Source organism: Martes martes, assembly GCF_963455335.1.
Source record: "Martes martes genome assembly, chromosome: 18".
NCBI classification, from domain to species: domain Eukaryota; kingdom Metazoa; phylum Chordata; class Mammalia; order Carnivora; family Mustelidae; genus Martes; species Martes martes.
The window spans coordinates 21512045-21531564 of NC_137906.1; the positions used below are offsets into that span (position 1 = coordinate 21512045).

The 19520-nt window shown below is 51.7% G+C and overlaps 1 protein-coding gene across 1 annotated transcript; it reads left to right on the forward strand.

Moving 5' to 3' along the window:
• The first annotated feature begins 424 nt into the window (after positions 1–424).
• On the forward strand, positions 425–17069 carry QPRT (quinolinate phosphoribosyltransferase). Its single transcript, XM_080830944.1, has 6 exons — positions 425–766; positions 853–936; positions 1275–1363; positions 15123–15658; positions 16498–16629; positions 16705–17069. The coding sequence occupies exons 3-6, from the start codon at positions 1351–1353 to the stop codon at positions 16918–16920; spliced, it is 897 nt and encodes a 298-aa protein (XP_080687070.1). The 5' UTR covers positions 425–766; positions 853–936; positions 1275–1350; the 3' UTR covers positions 16921–17069.
• The last annotated feature ends 2451 nt before the right edge of the window (positions 17070–19520 follow it).

A 19520-nucleotide genomic window follows, 5' to 3' on the forward strand; every position in this document is an offset into this window, starting at 1 on the left:
AATAGCATCAATGCATAAATTATGTCCTGCACTGTGCAGCATGGGAAGGGCTCCATGACAAGAATCTTAGGAGCTGGAGAAGGCGAGCTGTTGTAACCAATAGCCCCCCAGTCTCAGGGGTATAACTCAGGAGAAGTTTTTTTCCTTGCTTATGTGACAGTCCAGTGCTGGTATTGGAAGCAAGCCTTCCATAAGGTCAATCAGGGACCCAGGCTCCTTCTACTTTGAGGCTCTGCGGTTCCCAGTGGGGAGAGAGGGCAGCCTCCTGGGAAGGCTTTCAAGAGCCTGGTCTGGAAGTGGAGGTATCACTTTTGCTCACATTCCACTGGATAGAATTCAGTCACGTGGTGGCCTTAGTGCAAAGGAGGCTGGGAAATGTAGTTTATCTGTGTGCAGAGGTGGGAAAGAGAAACCACGCACTTCACCCAGGGGACACTGAAATTCGAGGTTGGATGTAGGAAGAAGGACTTGCAAGAGTCAGCAAAGAGTCTTTAAGAGAGAAACCAGAGTAGGGGTGCCTGAGTGGCTCAGTGGGTTAAAGCCTCTGCCTTCCACTTGGGTGGTGATCCCGGGGTCCTGGGATCAAGCCCCGCAGGGACTGCTTCTCTCCCTCCCCTCTCTGCCTGCCTCACTGCCTGCTTGTGATCTCTGTCTGTCAAATAAATTTTTAAAATCTTAAAAAATGAGAGAGAGAGAGAGAGAGAGAGAAACCAGAGTAAAAATGGCATCGAGAAGAAAATAGTTTGGAGGCCTAGGCTAGACTGAGGTAAGCAAGTTTCGGGGTGCAAGATGGACCTTGGGAAGAGGAGTTAAAGGAAAGGAAGTGTTGATTTTCTACTCTGTCATTCACAGAATTTTCTCATTTGATTATCTGTTGAGCCAACGAAGGAGGAATTATCCCATCTTACAGCTAAGAAAACTGAGGCACAGGAAAAGGTAAGAAGGTATTCAAGACCAAAAAGGATGGAATTAAAGTCTGAACCCAGGGCTAAGCCCCATGATTCTCCTAGTGCACCCAGAAGCTTTCCGGCTGACCCCAGCAGCCTCACAGCCTTTGGAAGACTGGGTGTGTGGAGGGAACGGGGCCTCTGGCTCAGGGAAGAGGGGACTTCGAGTTAGACAAGCGCGAGTTCCTCCTGTGCTGTATAGAAAGCGAAAGGAGGAAGTATGTCTAGCATGTCCAGCCACCAGGGGTCCTGGGAGTGGGCAGGAGGGAGCTCCAGAGAACTGGAGAAGGACGAGCTAGGCCGGCCCCTTCCTCTTTCCTCTGGCAGCCCCACCCCCACTCTGGACCTCTGGGAACACAGGATCTGAGCAGTGGACACACCAGCCCTGCACCTCCAAGCCGTCATGGACCCTGAAGGTAAAAGAGCTTCCCAGGCCTCTCTTCTCTGTCCCTGCCTGTATCACCATCTCCCCTATCCTGCCTCCCTCCCAATCCCCAGTAATCAGGGTCCCTTACCACCCTCCCCCATTCTCAGAAAACCCATTCTCCTCCTTCCTATTTACTCTCTGCCCCCCTATCACCCTCCAACCTCTCTGAACCCCAAGCACTTCTTCTGTCTCCAGAAAGCTTCTTCTCTTTCTATAGTCCCCAACGAGTGCTGGGGAGAAAGGGGCTTGAATCCCAGGAAAAGAAAGGTCCGGGGGGGCCTGGAGGAGGCCATGTCTGGGGAGCTGCTCTGGACTTTGCCCCTTGCTAGCAGGCGGGGAGGTGGGGAGGCAAAGTCCTGTCCCTCCTGCAGCCCGGTGGGGGAGGGGCCTTGAGCCCAGGGACGCTGCCTGGGGTGGGAGTGATGTCACTAAGGAGGTCCTTTGTGTGGTGCTAGGGGCCAGGGTCTGGAGTCAAAAGGCTCCGTGTTTGAACCCGGGCTCCGCCACGAACCTGCTGTGTGACCTCAGGCAAGTCACCTGACTTCTTAGAGCCTCCTCTCTGTGCATCTGTAAAATGACAGTTTTCGTTCCCAGCTCTCAGGGCTGTGGGGAGTACAAACTGGCCAGTGCCTGGAGGACAGGAAGCCCCTTCTTAAGCTCTCTGCATTTTCCCTTTCCCCTCCCTGGGCTGCTTCTTCCCCAGCTCTGACCTGCCTCCCCTGCTTGGGACTTCTGCTGGCCCCACACATCTGGAACGTCCGGCTGGCCTGTGCAACCAGCTTTCAGGGGGGTTCAAAGGAGCTTTGGGTTTAGAAATGACCTCAGAGTCAGAGCCTGGGCTCAAGTCCGATCCCTGCCACCTGCTGCCGTGTGACCTGGGACAAAATGCTTCTCCTCGCTGTGTGCTGTGCGTTGATTTCCTCAGGGAGGAAGTGAAAACATTGCCTCCCCTTGGGTTGTGGGGAGGGTTAAGTGAGATAATACACCCGAAGAGCTGCTGCACAGAAATCCCTCGGTGTCGTCGTTCTCCTGATACTGATTCCCTGCATCCCTCTCTCCAGCACCGAGTGCTGCTCAGATCCCATTTCCATCTTCGGAAGCCTTTCGAGTCCGTCTCCACCTGGACCTCTCCCGGGGGTGTCAGACTCAAAGACCAGCCCCTGTATCCACTCTGTTTCTGTTCCTGCCTCACCGTTCTCCTACTTGGACAGGAAACCGCAGGGTCCTCTTTGACGGCCCATTCTCCCTCATACCCCAATATCCAAACACTGGCCCCGTCCTCTGCACTTCCCTTCACCTGAGCGCCACCAACACGTCTTCCCTTTCTGTTCCCTCCTCCCTCTGGGGGAACAGCCTGGCCCTCCCTCTGGGGGAACAGCCTGGCGGAGGCTCCCTTTGCTTCATTGGGGGATGTGTGCGTAAATCACTGGGTCCCTGACCCCACAGGAACTAAGCCCCGGAGGGAGTAGATAAGTCAAAGGGATGAAGTGAAAGCTGGGGACACGGGGCCAAAGGAGGGGAGAGAGCAGAGTTGGGGCAAAGCAGATGGCAGACTGGTGGGCAAAGACAGGGAGGTCAGATTGACCAAAGTGTGAGTGGGGGGGGCAGACGCCGGCCAGTCTGGTTGTGTGTTTGTGCGCGTGCACGGTACTGTGCTCTTTTACAGCATTGGGAGCGAGGCCCTCACCGTCCTTCCCCAGGTCCACTGCTCCTTGCCCGGGCTATCGCGACAGGCTCCCATCTTGTGTCTTTCAAGAACATCAGTCACAGTTTAAATATCTGAACTTCCAAGCGACTTCCGACCAAAAGTTTTCGTGATTTTCCCATTGCCTGTTGAACAAAACCCTCACTTGTTCCTGTCATTCAGGGCCCGCTCCATCTGGCCTCATCCTGTGGCTCAGCCCTCTCTCGCTACTCTAATGAAGCAATCCGCTTTGAAATTCTGTAGATGGGTTTACCACTGGCGTGATGAGCAGTCCTGTGGGGCCCTGTTTGGAGGTCCTTTCTCCTCTCTGGAGAGAGAAGGACGGATAAGACAAGAATTTAGCGGGAAACTGCGGGGCTTACCAGCCTCTGTCTCCATCTGGTGTCAGCCCAATGGATTAACAAATAAATAGCAGGAAGAAACAAGGCGGCGGCCAGGGTCGCACAGCGGGGCTCAGAGACATCTGTCTAGGCATGGGCAGGTCACCTCTTTCCCTCCTCGTTGTGGCCCTGTGCTTTCCTTTCCTTTCCTTTTTTTTTTTTTTGAAAAAATTATTTATGTATTTATTATTTGAAAGTGAGAGAGAGAGAGTGGCAGGCAGAGGGAGAGAGAAAAGCAGGCTCCCCGTTGAGCAGGGAATCGATTCGGGGCTCCATCCCAGGACCCTGTGATCATGACCTGCGCGGAAGGCAGACGCTTAACAACTGAGCCACCCAGGCACCCCCAAACATTGTTTTTAAGACTTTTTTCTTTTTTTTCTTTCTTTCTTATTTTAAGATTTTATTTATTTATTTGACAGAGATCACAAGTAGGCAGAGAGGCAGGCAGAGAGAGAGGAAGGGAAGCTGCCTCCCTCCCCAAGCAGAGAGATTGATGCAGGGCTCGATCCCAGGACCCTGAGCCGAAGGCAGAGGCTTTAACCCACTGAGCCACCCAGGCGCCCCTCTTTTTTTTTTTTTAAGTGATCTCTACACCCACCATGGGGCTTGAACTCACAACCCAGAGATCAAGAGTCGTATACTCTGCTGATTGAGCCAGCCAGGTTGCCCCCCAACCCAGGTGTTTCTGACTCCCGATTCCAATGTTCCCATACACCAGGGCAAGAGCCCTAGAACCATGGGTGTGGCTCACAGAACTCTGCAAATGTTGACATGGTAAGCACATAGCAGTTTTAAAAAACCGCTTAGTGCTAGATGATGGCGGTGGGAGGGGTGGGGTCAGTGAGGGGACTCTGGGGCCATCCTGCCTGAGGTCATGACCTGACTCCCCACTTCCCAGCTATATGAACTTTGTGAACTTCAGGTGTGTTATGTGTCCTCTCCGTGCCTCAGCTTCCTCATCTGTAAAATGAGGAAAGTAATAGGACCCACCTCTTAAGGTTGTTGTGAGGATTGGGTGTGCCAATATATGTAGGATGCTTGGCACAGGATTTAAGGACGGCGAAAGTGTCAGCTGCTTTCTATCTATCTATCTGTTTGACCTCCGCCCCCAGCGTGAGGCTCAAACTCACAACCCCAAGATCCAGAGTTGCACACTTCGACTGAGCCCACCAGGCATCCCTGTGTTAGCCATCATTATTATTAGACATTATGTCCTTCCAGATTCTATCCTAGACAAATGGTAGCAGACACCTGTTTTAAGAAAAATTTAGGAATGTGAAACCTTTAAAATGGACAACTTCTGAGTTGATTTTTTTTCGTGTAAATTGGGAAGAACCATCTTTTTTTTTTTAAGTTTATGTATTTATTTTTAGTAATCTCTACACCCACCATGGGGCTTGAACTTACGACCCCGAGATCGAGAGTTGCATGCTGCACCGACGGAGCCCTCCCCTTGCTGACTCGGTTTTAGTTGGAAAACATACCAGCCCCATAGCCGTGGGCACAGACCACGTCATTACACACAGAAGTAAGAGCAAACACTTGCTATACTCATCTTGGGGGCGTTCACAGAGCCTCCGGGTATGCCCGCCCATCCCAGACAGGAATGAGTGACTGATGTAAAGAGGAAGGTGCGGGGGTTCTGATTCTGGCCCAGTCCCTCACGGCCCCGAGCCACCATCCAGGGAGGATGGAAACACAGTAAGCATCAATCAGCCATCCAGACAGAACAGCAAAAGTGGACATGTGGGAAATTTTTCCTATATTCTGCCAGAGTCATCACTTTATCTGTTTTTTACATTATTTGTAAAGAAAGGAGGGCAGGAGGGGCGCCTGGCTGTCTCAATTGGAAGAGAATGCGAATCTTGATCTCAGAGTCATGAGTTCGAGCCTCATGTTGCGGGTAGAGATTACTTAGATAAAGATTTTATTTATTTATCTGACAGAAAGAAAGAGAGCAAGCACAAGCAGGGGGAGCGGTAGAGGGAGAAGCAGCCTCCCCGCTGAGCAGGGATGCGGGTCTCCATCTCAGGACCCTGGGACCACAACCTGAGTTGAAGGCAGACGCTCAACTGACTGAGCCACCCAAGCCTCCTGAGATTACTTAGATAAATAAAACTTTAAAAGAAAGAAAGAAGTGTGAGAAAGATCCCAAGATGCTTTGCATCCCCTCAGAAACAGCGATGCCAATTTTTTTCAAAATTTTATTTAAATTCAAGTTAATTAACATATAATTAACACAGTCAATTAACATATAATTAGCATGGTTAATTTTATATATAATTAACATAATAACAACTAATTAACATATAGGCTATTATGAGTTTCAGGGGTAGAATTCAGTGATTCGTCAGTTGCATATAATACCCAGTGCTCATTACATCAAGTGCCCTCCTTAATGCCCGTCATTGAATTACCCCATCCCCCACCCACCTCCCCTCCAGTTTGTTCTCTGTAGTTAAGAGTCTCTTATGGGGGCGCCTGGGTGGCCCAGTCAATGAAGTGTCTTCCTTCAGCTCAGGTCATGGGATCGAGCCCCACATCAGACTCTCTGCTCAGCCGGGAGCCTGGTTTTCCCTCTTCCTCTGCCTGCCACTCCCTCTGCTTGTGCTGTCAAATAAATAAATAAAATCTTAAAAAAAAAAAAAAAAAAAAGAGAGAGGCACCTGGGTGGCTCAGTTGGTTTGGGTGTCTGCCTTCAGCTCAGGTCATGATCACAGAGTCCTGGGATGGAGCCCCACATTGGGCTCCCCGCTCTGTGGGGAGACTGCTTCTCCCTCTGTCTCTGCCTCTGCCTCTCTCTCTGTCTCTCTCTGTGTCTCTCATGAATAAATACATAAAATCTTTAAAAAAAAAAAAAAAGGAGTCTTTTATGGCTTGCCTCCCTCTGTTTCCATGTTATTTTTCCTTCCCTTCCCCTATGTTCATCTGTTTTGCATCTTAAATGCCACATATGAGTGAAATCATATGGTATTTGTCTTTCTCTGACTGACTTATTTCACTTAGCATAATATCCTTTAGTTCTGTCCACATAGTTACAAATGGTAAGATTTCATTCTTCTTGATGGCTGAGTAATATTTCAGTGTGTGGGGACTCCAGGGTCTCTCAGTGGGTTAAGCCTCTGCCTTCGGCTCAGGTCCTGCTCCCAGGGTCCTGGGATCGAGCCCCGCATTGGGCTCTGCTCAGCGGGGACCCTACTTCCCCTGCCCTCTCTGCCTGCTGCTCTGCCTGCTTGTGATCTCTCTCTCTCTGCGTCAAATAAATAAGTGAAATCTTAAAAAAAAAAAAAAATACTCCAGTGTGTGTGTGTGTGTGTGTGTGTGTGTGCGTGTACATTTCCTTTATCCATTCTTCTGTCGATGGACATCTGGGCTCTTCTCATAGTTCGGCTATTGTGGACATTGCCGCTCTAAACATCGGGGTGCAGGTGCCCCTTCAGATCACTACATCTGTATCTTTGGGGCAAATACCCAGTATTGTGATTGCTGGGTCGTAGGGTAGCTCTATTTTTAACTTTCTGAGGAACCTCTTTACTGTTTTCCCGAGTGGCTGCACCAGCTTGCCTTTTCACCAACAGGGTAACAGGGTTTCCCCCAGAGATGCCAACTTCAATTAGCTCTGGACAGCCAACTAAGAGACCAAGGGTACATCCCACAGGGTAAAACGTTAATCTGTGAAGTGTAGGCACCTTGAGAGAACTTTTGCATATAATAACGACAAGGGTGGGAGCAGGACAGGGCGTGACAGCTGTCCCCTCCAGATGACAGTTTCAGTACGAGGTCTCCTCAGGTTCCTGCAAAAACAGCTCTCCCTTCTCGGAAGTTCCTGTCAGTAGCAGCTGCTAATTAGAAGAGATGTATTTTCAAAGCTCCCCTTTTGTTGGAAATGCAGGAGAGTCGGGGCCTGAAGCCAACTGGACGAATTTATTTTTCACAAATGGAACAGGGAGTGGGTAACATTCTGGCTCCACAACAGAGAAGCCATGCAGTGGGTCTCGAAGCTCCAAGAGAGTAACCCCAGCTGGTGGAGCCACTTGGCATGTTGGAGGGGGTGGGGTGGGCACAATGACATGGGTCTGCACTGGTTGAACCGGGGCGAGGGTAGGATTTGTGATGAAATGCCAGGTCTGAGGCCATGTGGCAAGGGCCTGGCTTATGGTAGGCGCCTGTGGATGGTAGGGACGATTCCCCTCCTGCAGCCCCGAAGCTCTCGGCTCTGCTACTAGGGAGCACGGTGCAGACCAGTTACATTGGAATCTCTGGAATTGGGGCCCCGCATCAGCATTTTGCTGAGCCCCCTAGAGAATTCCATTGTGCCGCAGAGGTTGAGAATCGATGCCTTGCTCATCTTAAGGAAAATTTTCTTTGACCCTCTGTCAAATGAGGGTCCTCGGTCTCCTTTCCTTCCTTCTCTCTTCCCTCCCTCCCTCTCAATCTCCCCCTCCCCCCTTCCTTCTTCCTACTTTCCTTCCTTCCTGCCTGCTTGCCTTCCTTTTCCCTCCTTCCTCCCTCCTTTCTTTTTAAGATTTTATTTATTTTTTTAAAAGATTTTATTTATTTATTTGACAGATGGAGATCACAAGTAGGCAGAGAGGCAGGCAGAGAGAGAGGAAGGGAAGCAGGCTCCCTGCTGAGCAGAGAGCCTGACTCGGGGCTCGATCCCAGGACCCTGAGATCATGACCTGAACCGAAGGCAGAGGCTTAACCCACTGAGTCACCCAGACGCCCCAGATTTTATTTATTTAAGAGAGAGAGATGGTGAGAAGGGGGGAGGGGTAGAGGAAGAAGCAGGCTTCCCACTGAGCAGAGAGACCAACCAGGCACTCAAACCCAGGACCCTGGGACCAGGACCTGAGCTGAAGGCAGACAGCTTAACCGACTGAGCCACCCAGACGCCCTTAGGACTTTTCTTTTTGTTACAACTACAATACAATGATCACAACTAAATTTTTTTTACACCTAAATTTTTAAAAAATATTTTATTTATTTATTTGACATAGAGAGACACAACGAGAGAGGGAACACAAGCAGGGGGAGTGGGAGAGGGAGAAGCAGGCTTCCCGACAAACAGAAAGCCCGATGCGGGGCTGCATTCCAGGACCCTGCGATCATGACCTGAGTTGAAGGTGGACGCCTAACGAGTGAGCCACCCAGGCATCCCTACATCTAAATTTTTAAAAAAATTTCCTTGATGTTGGGCGCCTGGGTAGCTCAGTGGGTTAAAGCCTCTGCCTTCAGCTCGGGTCATGATCCCAGGGATCTGGGATCAAGCCCTGCATCGGGCTCTCTGCTTAGCGGGGAGCCTGCTTCCTCCTCTCTCTGCCTGCCTCTCTGCCTACTTGTGATCTCTATCTGTCAAATAAATAAAATCTTTAAAAAAAAATTTCCTTGATGTTATCAAACATCCAATCAGTGTCCAGATTTCCAGTTGTCTTATACATGCTCTAATTTGGTTTCAATTTGTTTGAATTAGGATCCAGCTGGGATCCATATGTTGTGATTGGTTAGCATGTGTCTTAAGATTCTTTAGGCAGGGGGTGGTGGGATGGTGGGTGGCACCCGGGTGGCTCAGTCGGTTAAGCTTCTGACTCTTGGTTTTGGCTCAGGTAGTGATCTCAGGGTTGTGAGATCGAGCCCCGTGTCTGGTTGAGACTCTCTCCCTTTCCCTCTGCCCCTCCCCTATGTGCTCTCGAGCACACTTGATCTCAGATAAATGAATAACTCTTTTTTAAAAAGATTCCTTTTAATTTTTACTTATTTTTTACAAAGATTTTTATCTACTTGAGAGAGAATGTGCACAAGCAGAGAGGTTGGGCGGAGGGAGGAGACTCCGTGCTGAGCAGGGTACCCAAAACAGGGCTCCCTCCCAGGACCCTAAGATCATGACCTGAACCGAAGGAAGTCAGTTAACCAACAGAGCCACCCAGGTGCCCCTAAATATTTTATTTTCAAGTCATCTCTGCACCTAGCATGGGGCTTGAACTCATGACTCCTAGATCCAGAGTCTCATGCTCTACTGACTGAGCCAGCCAGGCACCCCTGTTTTGAGAGTCTTTTAATCTTTTGTTTTCCTTGCAATGTGTTCGTTGGAAAAATGAGGTTGTCCTCTGTTAGTTTCCTGTGGTGTGAACTTTGCTGGCTATGTTCCCATGGTAGAGTTTAACATGTTCCTCTGTCCTCTGGTTTTCTTACAAATTGGCCGTTGCATCTGGATGTCTCATCCGACTCTGGCTTAGCTGTTTGGGCAAGAGCATTGCTGCGTGTTGGTGGAGCGCCCAGTATCTGGTTGTCTTTCTTCTTGACGTTGAGTTTTGATGTTTGGTGTCTGGATTGATTGGTTCGCTGGTGTTCCAGGATGGCTCCTGCCTCTGGCCGCTCATCGGTTCTTGCTTCTCTTGTCTAAGTGAACAGTTTAATGATTTTTGGTAAATTTGCTAAGTTGCACGCCCATCTCCACAGATTATTTCCATCACTCCAGTACAACCAAGTACATGCCACTGAAGCTTCATTTCCAACCCCGGGCACACACGGTTCTGACATCTGGCTTCTTGATTTGCCTTTTCTGGACATTTCATGTAAACAGAGGCACAATATGTGGTCTCATGTGAGCACTGGTTCTTTTTTTTTTTTTTTTAAGTAATCTTTACACCCAACGTGGGACTCGAGCTCACCACCCCAAGATCACCAGTTGCACGCTGTACCAACCGAGCCTGCCAGGCACCGGGGAGCATTGGTTCTTAACCCTCATGGGCATCTGAATTACGGGGGTAGGAGGACTGTCCCAAACCTTGGATGCCTGGGAACCACCCCCTGAAAGATTCTGATTCAGTGGCTCTGGCCTGGGCCTGAGCAGCAGAGAGTCTGACCATCTCAGGTGGATCCCTGCTTTCTCGGTTCTGCCAAGAAGAGCGATCACCCCCACCACCTCCACTTCCTCACCTCCCATGTACTAGTCCTTGACCATGACACTGTGGCTTCTGCCTGCACCACGCAGCACTAAGATTGCTCCAGCAAGGGCTTCCCCGCTGCTAAGGCTTATGCCCACTTGCAGCCTTCCTTCTACTTGCGTCTGCTCTCATCCTACTTCTTGAAACCCTCGGCTCCAGACACCCACTCCGTCCTGGTGCTGCTTCTCTTTTTAAATACTGGTGCTTCCCAGAACCCTCCTCTTCCTACCTGACCTACTGATCTTACCCGCTGCTGTGTCCGCCGGCCGCTCCAAAATCCCCATTGCTCACCCACTGTCTGTCCGGACGCCAGCACCCACCTTCGGAGCACGGCCAGTGCACATTTTCCTGCTGGCATTTCAACCCTAACATCTGCAGAGCCAAAGTCTCTCCCCACCCCTCCCCACTCTCCCACCCCCGTGCTCTGCTGCTTCCCAGCTGCATCCTGGTGCACGAGCCTCCTTGACATTCACTTACTGTGCTTGTAAATGAGAGAAATCCCCTGTGGTGAGATGAGATGAGAAAGCCAGAGAGAACCACGGAGCCCAAGGCTGGCACCCCAGAGGCGTGCAGGTTGCTGCCTTTGGCTGCTCCCATCCTCTGCCTTGACTGGTGCCTTGTGGCGGTTTGCAGCTAAACCCATGGCAGAGACCCAAGGCTTCCACATCCCATGAGATGCTCATTCCGGCAGACCCTGCCTTAGAAACAGCTCTCGCTTTTGCCCCTGCTTGCTATTCCCACGGTTCCTGCCCAAGACCAGGGCTTCGTCTCTTTCTGTCTGGCCGATTGCCTCAGCCTCCTTTCACCTCCCAACCTGTCTCCAGTGGGTGGCCAAAGTGACCCTTCCAGAACAAAATCATCATTCTGTAATTCCCTTGCTTGGGGTGCCTGGCTGGCTCAGACGGTCACACAGTAGAGTTTGGGACTCTTGATCTCGGGGTTGTAAGTTCAAGCCCCACGCTGGGTGTAGAGATTACTTAAAAATAAAATTAAAAAAAAAATTCCCTTGTGGTTAAAATTCTGCGATGGCCCCTAAGATCTGTCCAAATTGCTCAGCTAAATAATTTAGGCTTTTCTCACTCTGGTCATCCCACTGTTCTCCAGAAGGCCGCCCCTACAGCGTTTCTCTAATGTTCTTGCTTTTCAGTCTCAAACACCTGCTCTCAGCCCGAAATGCCAACCCCCCCCCACACACACCATCACCTCATAACTCTGCCTGGCAAAGATTACTCATCCTTCAAGGCCACAAAAACTACCTCCTCCTTCCTCATAGACACTTAGTCATTTTTCCCTCTGTGCTCCCTCGACCCTTGGTAAAGGCTCGGTCATCCTTTAGCAAACACATCTACCGAGCGCCGGTGTTCCCGAGAGCTTTGCTTATGGTAACTCATTTAATTTTAATAAAACCCTGTGAGGTGGTTATTTTCCTTATCCCTGTCACAAAGGAGACACCTTCGAAGCCCCGGAGACTTTCAGTCCCTTACCGAAGATCACTTAGCTGAAGGTGGCTGAGCCCAGACCATAGGGCCCCGGAGTCTGGGTTCTGATTCCTTCCACTGTGCGGTCTCTCTGCCTGGATAAGTATCACTGAACACCAAGTATTAAGCAAAACAATACGAAATCACCAGTATTTGGCCATTCTTGACCTATCAGAGCAGCACATTTATGTGGTTCTGTGTGTTAGTGCTCGGGATGGAGCAGAAAACTCTCTTGGGATGACTCATTTTGGCCCCCAGCATAGAGCATAGGTGAAGAACAAGGAGCCGACTGAGCACGTGGCCTGATAGGAGGTCTCCAAGAGCCCCCTGCCAAGGAAATGATATCTGAGAGAAGACCCGAAAGAGGAGTGGAGGTGAATGGGGGTCTGGGGTGAGGGGAAGGGAAGGGACTTCCGGGCAGAGGCATAGCCTTGGAACAGCATAGGCTAAGGCCTGAAAGCTAAGAGGGAAAGCTGCCCACTCTGTCCCCCAGCAATTAGTAGCTGGCACAAGGCAGGAGTTCAAGAGGGATTTGTCAAGGGGCGCCTGTGGGTTGGAGCCTCTGCCTTCGGCTCAGGCCATGGTCTTGGGGTCCTAGGATTAAGCCCTGTGTCAAGCTCTCTGCTCGGCAGGGAGCCTGCTTCCTCCTCTCTGTCTGCCTGTCTCTGTCTACTTGTGATCTCGGTCACAATAAATAAGTAATCTTTAAAAATCGGTCACAATAAATAAATAATCTTAAAAAAAAGAAGGATTTGTCAAAAGAATCAATGAAAAATGGAGAGAAGGATCAGCTGGAGCTAACAGGATGAACGTGGGGTTTTAGGTGGGAGAGTGATTTAGTTTTTATCGTCTTATTTTAAGGTCAGGTTTAATGAGGTATAATTACAAGGAATAAAATTCACCCTTTTCTATGTATAGTTCTGTGGGTCTTCACAAACACATCAATGGTGTAGCCACCATCAGAGACAAAATACAGAATAGTCTGGCCCCAACCTCAGACTCTCTGGTGCCGTTCCTTGTGGCCAGCCCCTCCCCCACTCTTAGGAAACCACTAGTCTCATCTCTTGCTGTGGTTTTGCCTTTTCCAGAATGTCATATGGATGACGAACTCAAATAGCACATAGCCTTTAGAATAGGGCTTCTTTATTTAGAATAATACATTCGAAACGCGTCCCTATTGTGTATGTCTGTAGTTGGTTCCTTTATTGCTCAGTAGAATTTCGTTGTAGAGGTGCCCCACAGTTTGTTTCTCATGGTCTCACCAGTTGAAGGATTCACGTTCACTTTAAAAAACAAACGCCTGGGTGCCTCAGTGGGTTAAGCCTTCAGCTCAGTATGAAGTCTGAGACTTCAGCAGCTGAAGTCTGCCTTCAGCTCAGGTCATGATCCCAGGGTCCTGGGATGGAGCCCCACATCAGGCTCCCTGCTCAGCGGGGAGCCTGCTTCTCCCTCTCCTGCTCCCACTGCTTGCGCTCTCTCATTCTCTGTCAAATAAATAAATAAAATCTTAAAAAAAAAAAAAAGCAAACATCACTGTACCTGGTGTGGATGGAGTGGGAGCTTCTGCATCTCTGCTGTATGTCCGGGGCCTTTTGCCTGGCTGGCTGGTGAACAGTGGAGATATGAACTACGTCTTTGTCACTTTTATTGACTGTTCCCAGCAGCCAGCCAGGGCACAGCTTGCTCTGGGCCAGGAATGGAAGCCACTTGGAGCAGAATGTGGGAAAGGAGGGCCAGGTACAATACCGGGTGGTGGGGGAGGTGAAAATTGGGTGCTTGGCTTTGGGGGAGAAAGGTTGGGCAAGAAGGGCCTTATTCTGAGAGTAGAACAAGCCAGAACGCCTGGTCTTAACTTCAGCTTGGAGTAAAAGTGAGCAACTGAAACAAAACCGCCTAACATAGTAACCAGTTGAAATCCCCCAACATGCCATCCAATGATCTCCCCCTCCTCCACAGAGGCGCTGCGTCCATCCAGGGCTCCAGCACATGAGGCTGCAGGTCTTCTCCTGGCCGATAGATGGCGATGTTGCACCGTGTCTGAGCTCACCCATCCGTTCAACAGCCCTTATAGCGGGTTAACCGCTACATGCCCGCGGGACGGACCGCGTGGGCACTGCTTTTTTTTTAAACAAAAAGAGGGAGATCACAAGTAGGCGGAGCAGCAGGCAGAGAGAGAAGAGGGGAAGCAGAGAGCCAGACGTGGGGCTCGATCCCAGGACTCTGAGATCATCACCTGAGCTGAAGGCAGAGGCTTAACCCACTGAGCCACTCAGGTGCCCCCCTGCACTACTCTTTTTCTTACGGGGAAAGGACTCGGCCACGCTCCTGAAGCTGTGCCTCACAGAGCAACGGCTCAAGCCCAGTTTCCCCCAGCACGTTGCTTGTACAGACCCCATCTCTAGAGAGAGGACAGTTCGTTGAGACATCAGGCGTGGGGGGCGGGGTGCTCCACGCAAGAGGTTCAAAGGCAGAAGAACCAACGGCCACGGCCATATAGCCTGGTGGGTCGGCCTCTACCGCCCATTTGCTGTGTGACCTCAGCCTACTTGCCTTTACTCGGTCTCCACAGCTGTGGAGCAGACACACTGGCGTCCTGCCTGGCCAGCGGCAAAGGCAGCAGGTGACTCAGGGGTCTTCTCCTTCAGTCGGTCACCATCTGTTGATCCAGAAAGGGTTTGCCACAGACTATAGACCACTCAGTTAAATCTGAATTTCAGATACTCAACAGATAATTTTTAAGTGTAAGTATGTTATAAGTATCATTTATACTTAAAAACAAAAACAAAAACATAAAAACCTTTGATGTTCGGGAACCTGGGTGGCTCAGTGGGTTAAAGCCTCTGCTTTCGGCTCAGGTCATGATCCCAGGGTCCTGGAATCGAGTCCCGCATCCGGCTCTCTGCTCGGCGGGGAGCCTGCTTCCTCCTCTCTCTCTGCCTGCCTGCCTACTTGTGATCTCTGTCTGTCAAATAAATAAATAAAATCTTAAAAAAAAAAAAAAAGAAAAAAAAAACCTTTGATGTTCACCAGAAGTTTAAATCTACCTCGGTGTCCCGTGTTTTTATTTACTTAATCTGACAACCTCGTCCACTCCACAAGGTCCTCTCCCCGGACCCCCAGATCTTGACCCTGATGGGCTAGCCCCCAGTTTCGCTGGTCCTTAAATGTTTCGACAACCACCCCCGACTCCCAGAGCGGCAGCCAAAATGTAACCCCCTTCTCCGTCTTTCCCTCCCAGGCCTGGCGCTGCTGCTGCCCCCCACCACTCTGGCCGCCCTGGCAGACAGCTGGCTCCGAGAGGACTGCCCGGGTCCCAACCACGCAGCTCTGGTCACGGGGGCGGCCCCCTCGCAGGCGGTCCTGTGGGCCAAGTCCTCCGGGGTACTGGCTGGAAGGCCCTTCTTCGATGCCATCTTTGCCCGAGTCAACTGCCAGGTCTCCTGGTTCCTCCCTGAGGGCTCAAAGCTGGTGCCCGTGGCCAGGGTGGCCGAGGTCCGGGGCCCCGCCCACTGCCTGCTGCTGGGGGAGCGGGTGGCCTTGAACACGCTGGCCCGCTGCAGTGGGGTGGCCAGCGCTGCCGCCGCCGCCGTGGAGGCCGCCAGGGAGGCAGGCTGGGCCGGGCACGTGGCGGGCACGAGGAAGACCACGCCCGGCTTCCGGCTGGTGGAGAAGTACGGGCTCCTGGTGGGTGGGGCCAAGGCCCACCGCTACGACCTAGGGGGGCTAGTGATGGTGAAGGACAACCACGTGGTGGCAGCCGGAGGCGTGGAAAAGGTATGTGCCCAGCCACGCTCTTGCCCCAGTCCCCCTCCGATCTCCCCGCCGCAGCCTTTGCGCTCTACTGGGGACCCTCCCCCCCCACCCACTCCCTGGGGAACAGTGATGGCCTGGGAGTCGGGGCTGCTGGACCCTCTTGATCCCTCATATCCGGGACCTCTATCCGCCAGATGGGCGAGTGGCCGTCTCTTCTCTACCGGTGCTCGGGGACCTGCTCTGATGTTCAAAAGCGAAGGGCATGCTGCGGGGGAACCTGGTGTTGGTGGCGCTGGGACCTTGGGCAGGTCACCCTAGCTCCCTGGACTGGTTTCCTAGGTTAAAATGTTCTCGAAGACCCCTTCCAGTTTTATTTATTTATTTTTATCTTTTTCTCTGTGTAAGAAGGCGTTTTTTTTTTTTAATTTTTTTTTTAAGATTATCCATTTATTTGACAGACAGAGATCACAAGTAGGCAGAGAGGCAGGCAGAGAGAGAGGAGGAAGCAGGCTCCCTGCTGAGCAGAGAGCCCACACGGGGCTGGATCCCAGGACCCTGGGATCATGACCTGAGCCGAAAGCAGAGGCTTTAACCCACTAAGCCACCCAGGCGCCCCAGAAGGCGTTTTTATTATAGCAGGAGGACAGGACCCCTGGGCAGAAAGAGCCCCCTTCCAGTTTCCATATTCTCCCGTCCAGCTGCCAAATACGACTGGTGTTTGGCCGTTTTTCTGATCCACCCAAGTGGTCATTTCATGTGGTTTCACCTTGTGCGAGAGAAACCACCGGGCTGCCTGGTCTTCTCACTATCCACCCCAGGGCCGCTGTCCTCACTGTCCCCTTCCCCTACCTGCCCCTCAGGCGGTTCGGGGGGCACGGCAGGTGGCTGACTTCGCCCTGAAGGTGGAGGTGGAGTGCGGCAGTCTGCAGGAGGCTATGGAGGCAGCCGAGGCTGGAGCGGACCTCGTCCTGCTGGACAACTTCAAGCCCGAGGTGAGGCAGGCTCTGCTTCCCGGGAAGCGGCCGCGTGGGGGAACCCTCACTTCCCCTTGGCTTGTGTCCCCGCAGGAGCTGCACCCCACGGCCGCCCTGCTGAAGGCCCGCTTCCCGGGTGTGGGCGTGGAAGCCAGCGGGGGCATCACGCTGGTCAACCTCCCTCGGTTCTGCGGGCCCCACATCGACGTCATCTCTCTGGGGATGCTGACCCAGGCTGCCCCCGCCCTGGATTTCTCCCTCAAGCTGTTTGCTGAAGGGACCGCTCCAGTGTACCCTGCCTTACCGTAGCCCATGGACTTCTCCCTCTAATCCTGCCCCGCCCATGGGCACGCTCTCTCTTAAATAAAATCTTAAAAAAAAAAGAAAGAAAGAAAGCATGCATTGGTCATAGTTCCATTGACAAGTTTTTCCAGTGATAGTAAATACATTTTATGGTCAATGACATCTTATATTTGAGCATCCGTGGCATCAGGTCTGAGATTCAGCTGGAACATTCTACTTGGTTGGTGCCCATGTTGTACTGGTTATTAAGTGTGTTGCCTCTCACCTCTGGCAGGAGGTGAGTAGCTGCCCATTCACTTCTGGGGTCCCCAGCAGACTCCACCATGCACCGTCCATTTGGTGCCCTTTCGGTTCTGGTTCCATAGTGCTATTATTAGTTGGGAGAAGAAGGTGGGCACAGGGTAGCAGGGGCCAGAGCAAAGGTCAGTTGAGGGAGTAAGGGGTGGGGCAGGTGGAGGTCCCCATTCAGACGTCAGACTTCCTTTCCTGCTAAGTCAGGACTCAAGGGTCTAAATGGAGGCTCTAGATCCAGCCTCCCCCTTCCTACACACCCGAGTGCTCGCTCGCTCATTTGTCTGGCCTCCCTACCCTTCTAGGCTGTCTCCGGGAGGAGACGTGACAGGAGAGCTCCCCAGGACAAATGGTCACTGAGGTGACTCTTCCCGGAAAGGCTCCAGTCTGGAGAGGTACTCCCCTCCCAGAACCCACGGTCTTCTCTGCCCTTTGCCAGAAGGAGAGGAAAACAGTTCATCCACAAAGCTCCTTTCCCAGGGGGGAGGCTGCGGGTCCCAGTCTGCCTTAAGGGAGGTAACCTATCCCTTGGCCCCTTCCTCAATCCTGCAGACCCTTTGCCAGGAATGGGGCAGATCAAGAAAGCAATGAGCTCATCTCAGATGTGAAAGGCGCAGACAAGCCAAGACCATCCCTCACACAGCAATTATGTGTGAGCCACGGCTGTGGGCAGGCTCAGAGCACACAGTGGGGATGAATCTAGCAAAGATACTGGGTAGAAGTGGTAAGCCACTGCCTTTGGTGATGCCCTGACCCGAAAGGAACCGTTCTCCCAGGACACAGCCCAGAGACGCCCCCTGGGGCTGCACCTGTGCTCTTTTAATACACACTGGGGCCTCCTGTCCTTTCTCCAGGGAAAAGAGTCATGCTCAGTGAGACAGACTTCCCGGCTCCATGGAACTTAGTTAGATTTCTGAGCCTCAGCTCCTCAGCCCCCAAGGGGCATAACTGAATGCCCACAGAACCAGGGGCACTTCTGGGCATCAAGATAAGCAAATCAGGATTCACGGACACAGTAGGAATGGGAAGGCAAAACACTTGGGATCTAGGAGGGAATCAGAACCTGACAGAGGAGGAAGGGAGAAGCATACCAGGAATCTCAAACCCAAATGCCTCTAGGACCCAAGCAGATAAAATAAATGGGAGAAGCTGGAATAAGATGAAGAAAAGTGGGCTGCGGCCAACTGGGGAATGTATACTGCACCCACAGCATCCCAATTAAGAAAGGAAAAAGAACTCTAGAGGTGCCTGGGTGGCTCAGCCCATTAAGCGGCTGCCTTCTGCTCAAGGTCATGATCTTGGGGTTCTGGGATTCAGCTCCGCATCGGGATCCCTGCTCAGCAAGGAGCCTGCTTCTCCCTCTCCTTCTGCTGCTCCCCCATCTTGGGTTTTCTCCCTCCCTCCCTCTCTCTCAAATAAATAAATAAATCTTTAAAAAATAATAATAAAGAAAAGAAAAAGGACTCTAGAAGGCTGGGTCTCAAGCTCACCCTCAAAGGCAGAAATGGGTCAGCCCTATGGGCACCTCCAGATCCGAGAGCTGGGAGGGGTTCCCATTATCAGAGGAAAAGGAAGGGGATCCTGGGCAGGCAAAAGTAACATATGCCTTCCTTGCAAGGGAGTGGATTTCCAGGCAGAGGGGACTGCAAGGCTCAGAGGTAGGAAATGGCTTGGATTGTTTGGTGGAAGATTTGAAGATGGGATCAAGAGAGACGAGATGGCTAGGAGCTGGGCTGGGTCCAGACCACAAGATGGTAGGTCGGAGGACTTGGACTCTATTCCGAGAACAATCAGACTAAAGCTGGAAAGTGAGATAAGCATATTTCCAGTGTAGACCGAGTCCACTGCACAAGGATGCATGTGAGGGGGCCACGGCAGCTTCAGGGAGCCCAGGATGAGGGTGATGCTGTCCCTCAGAGCCTCGAATGTGGGTCGTGGCAATGGGGCTAGAGATGAGGGAATGCAGGCAGGGGAAGCAGTGTGTGCAAAGGCCCGGAGGGCAGATGGAGCCCCATGGGTTCAGGGCAGTAGGAAGAGTTGGGTGTGGATGTGCGGGTGGGGGCTGGAGGTTGAGAGTGGGATAGGAAGAGGAGGAATCTCATACCTTACCTGATAGCACCCTAGTCGGCTACACTTCCTTCTTCCCTGGCCAGCCTGGGATTAGGTTTGGGTGATTTCCCCAAGCTGCCCCGTGCCCAGCGGAGGCCCATGCTCATTATGGCCAATGTGCCCATCAAATTGGGTGCCGCAGTCGGCATATAATTCTTCACCAGCGCTGGCTGGTGGGTGAGAAGGGAACGCCCATTGACTGAGTG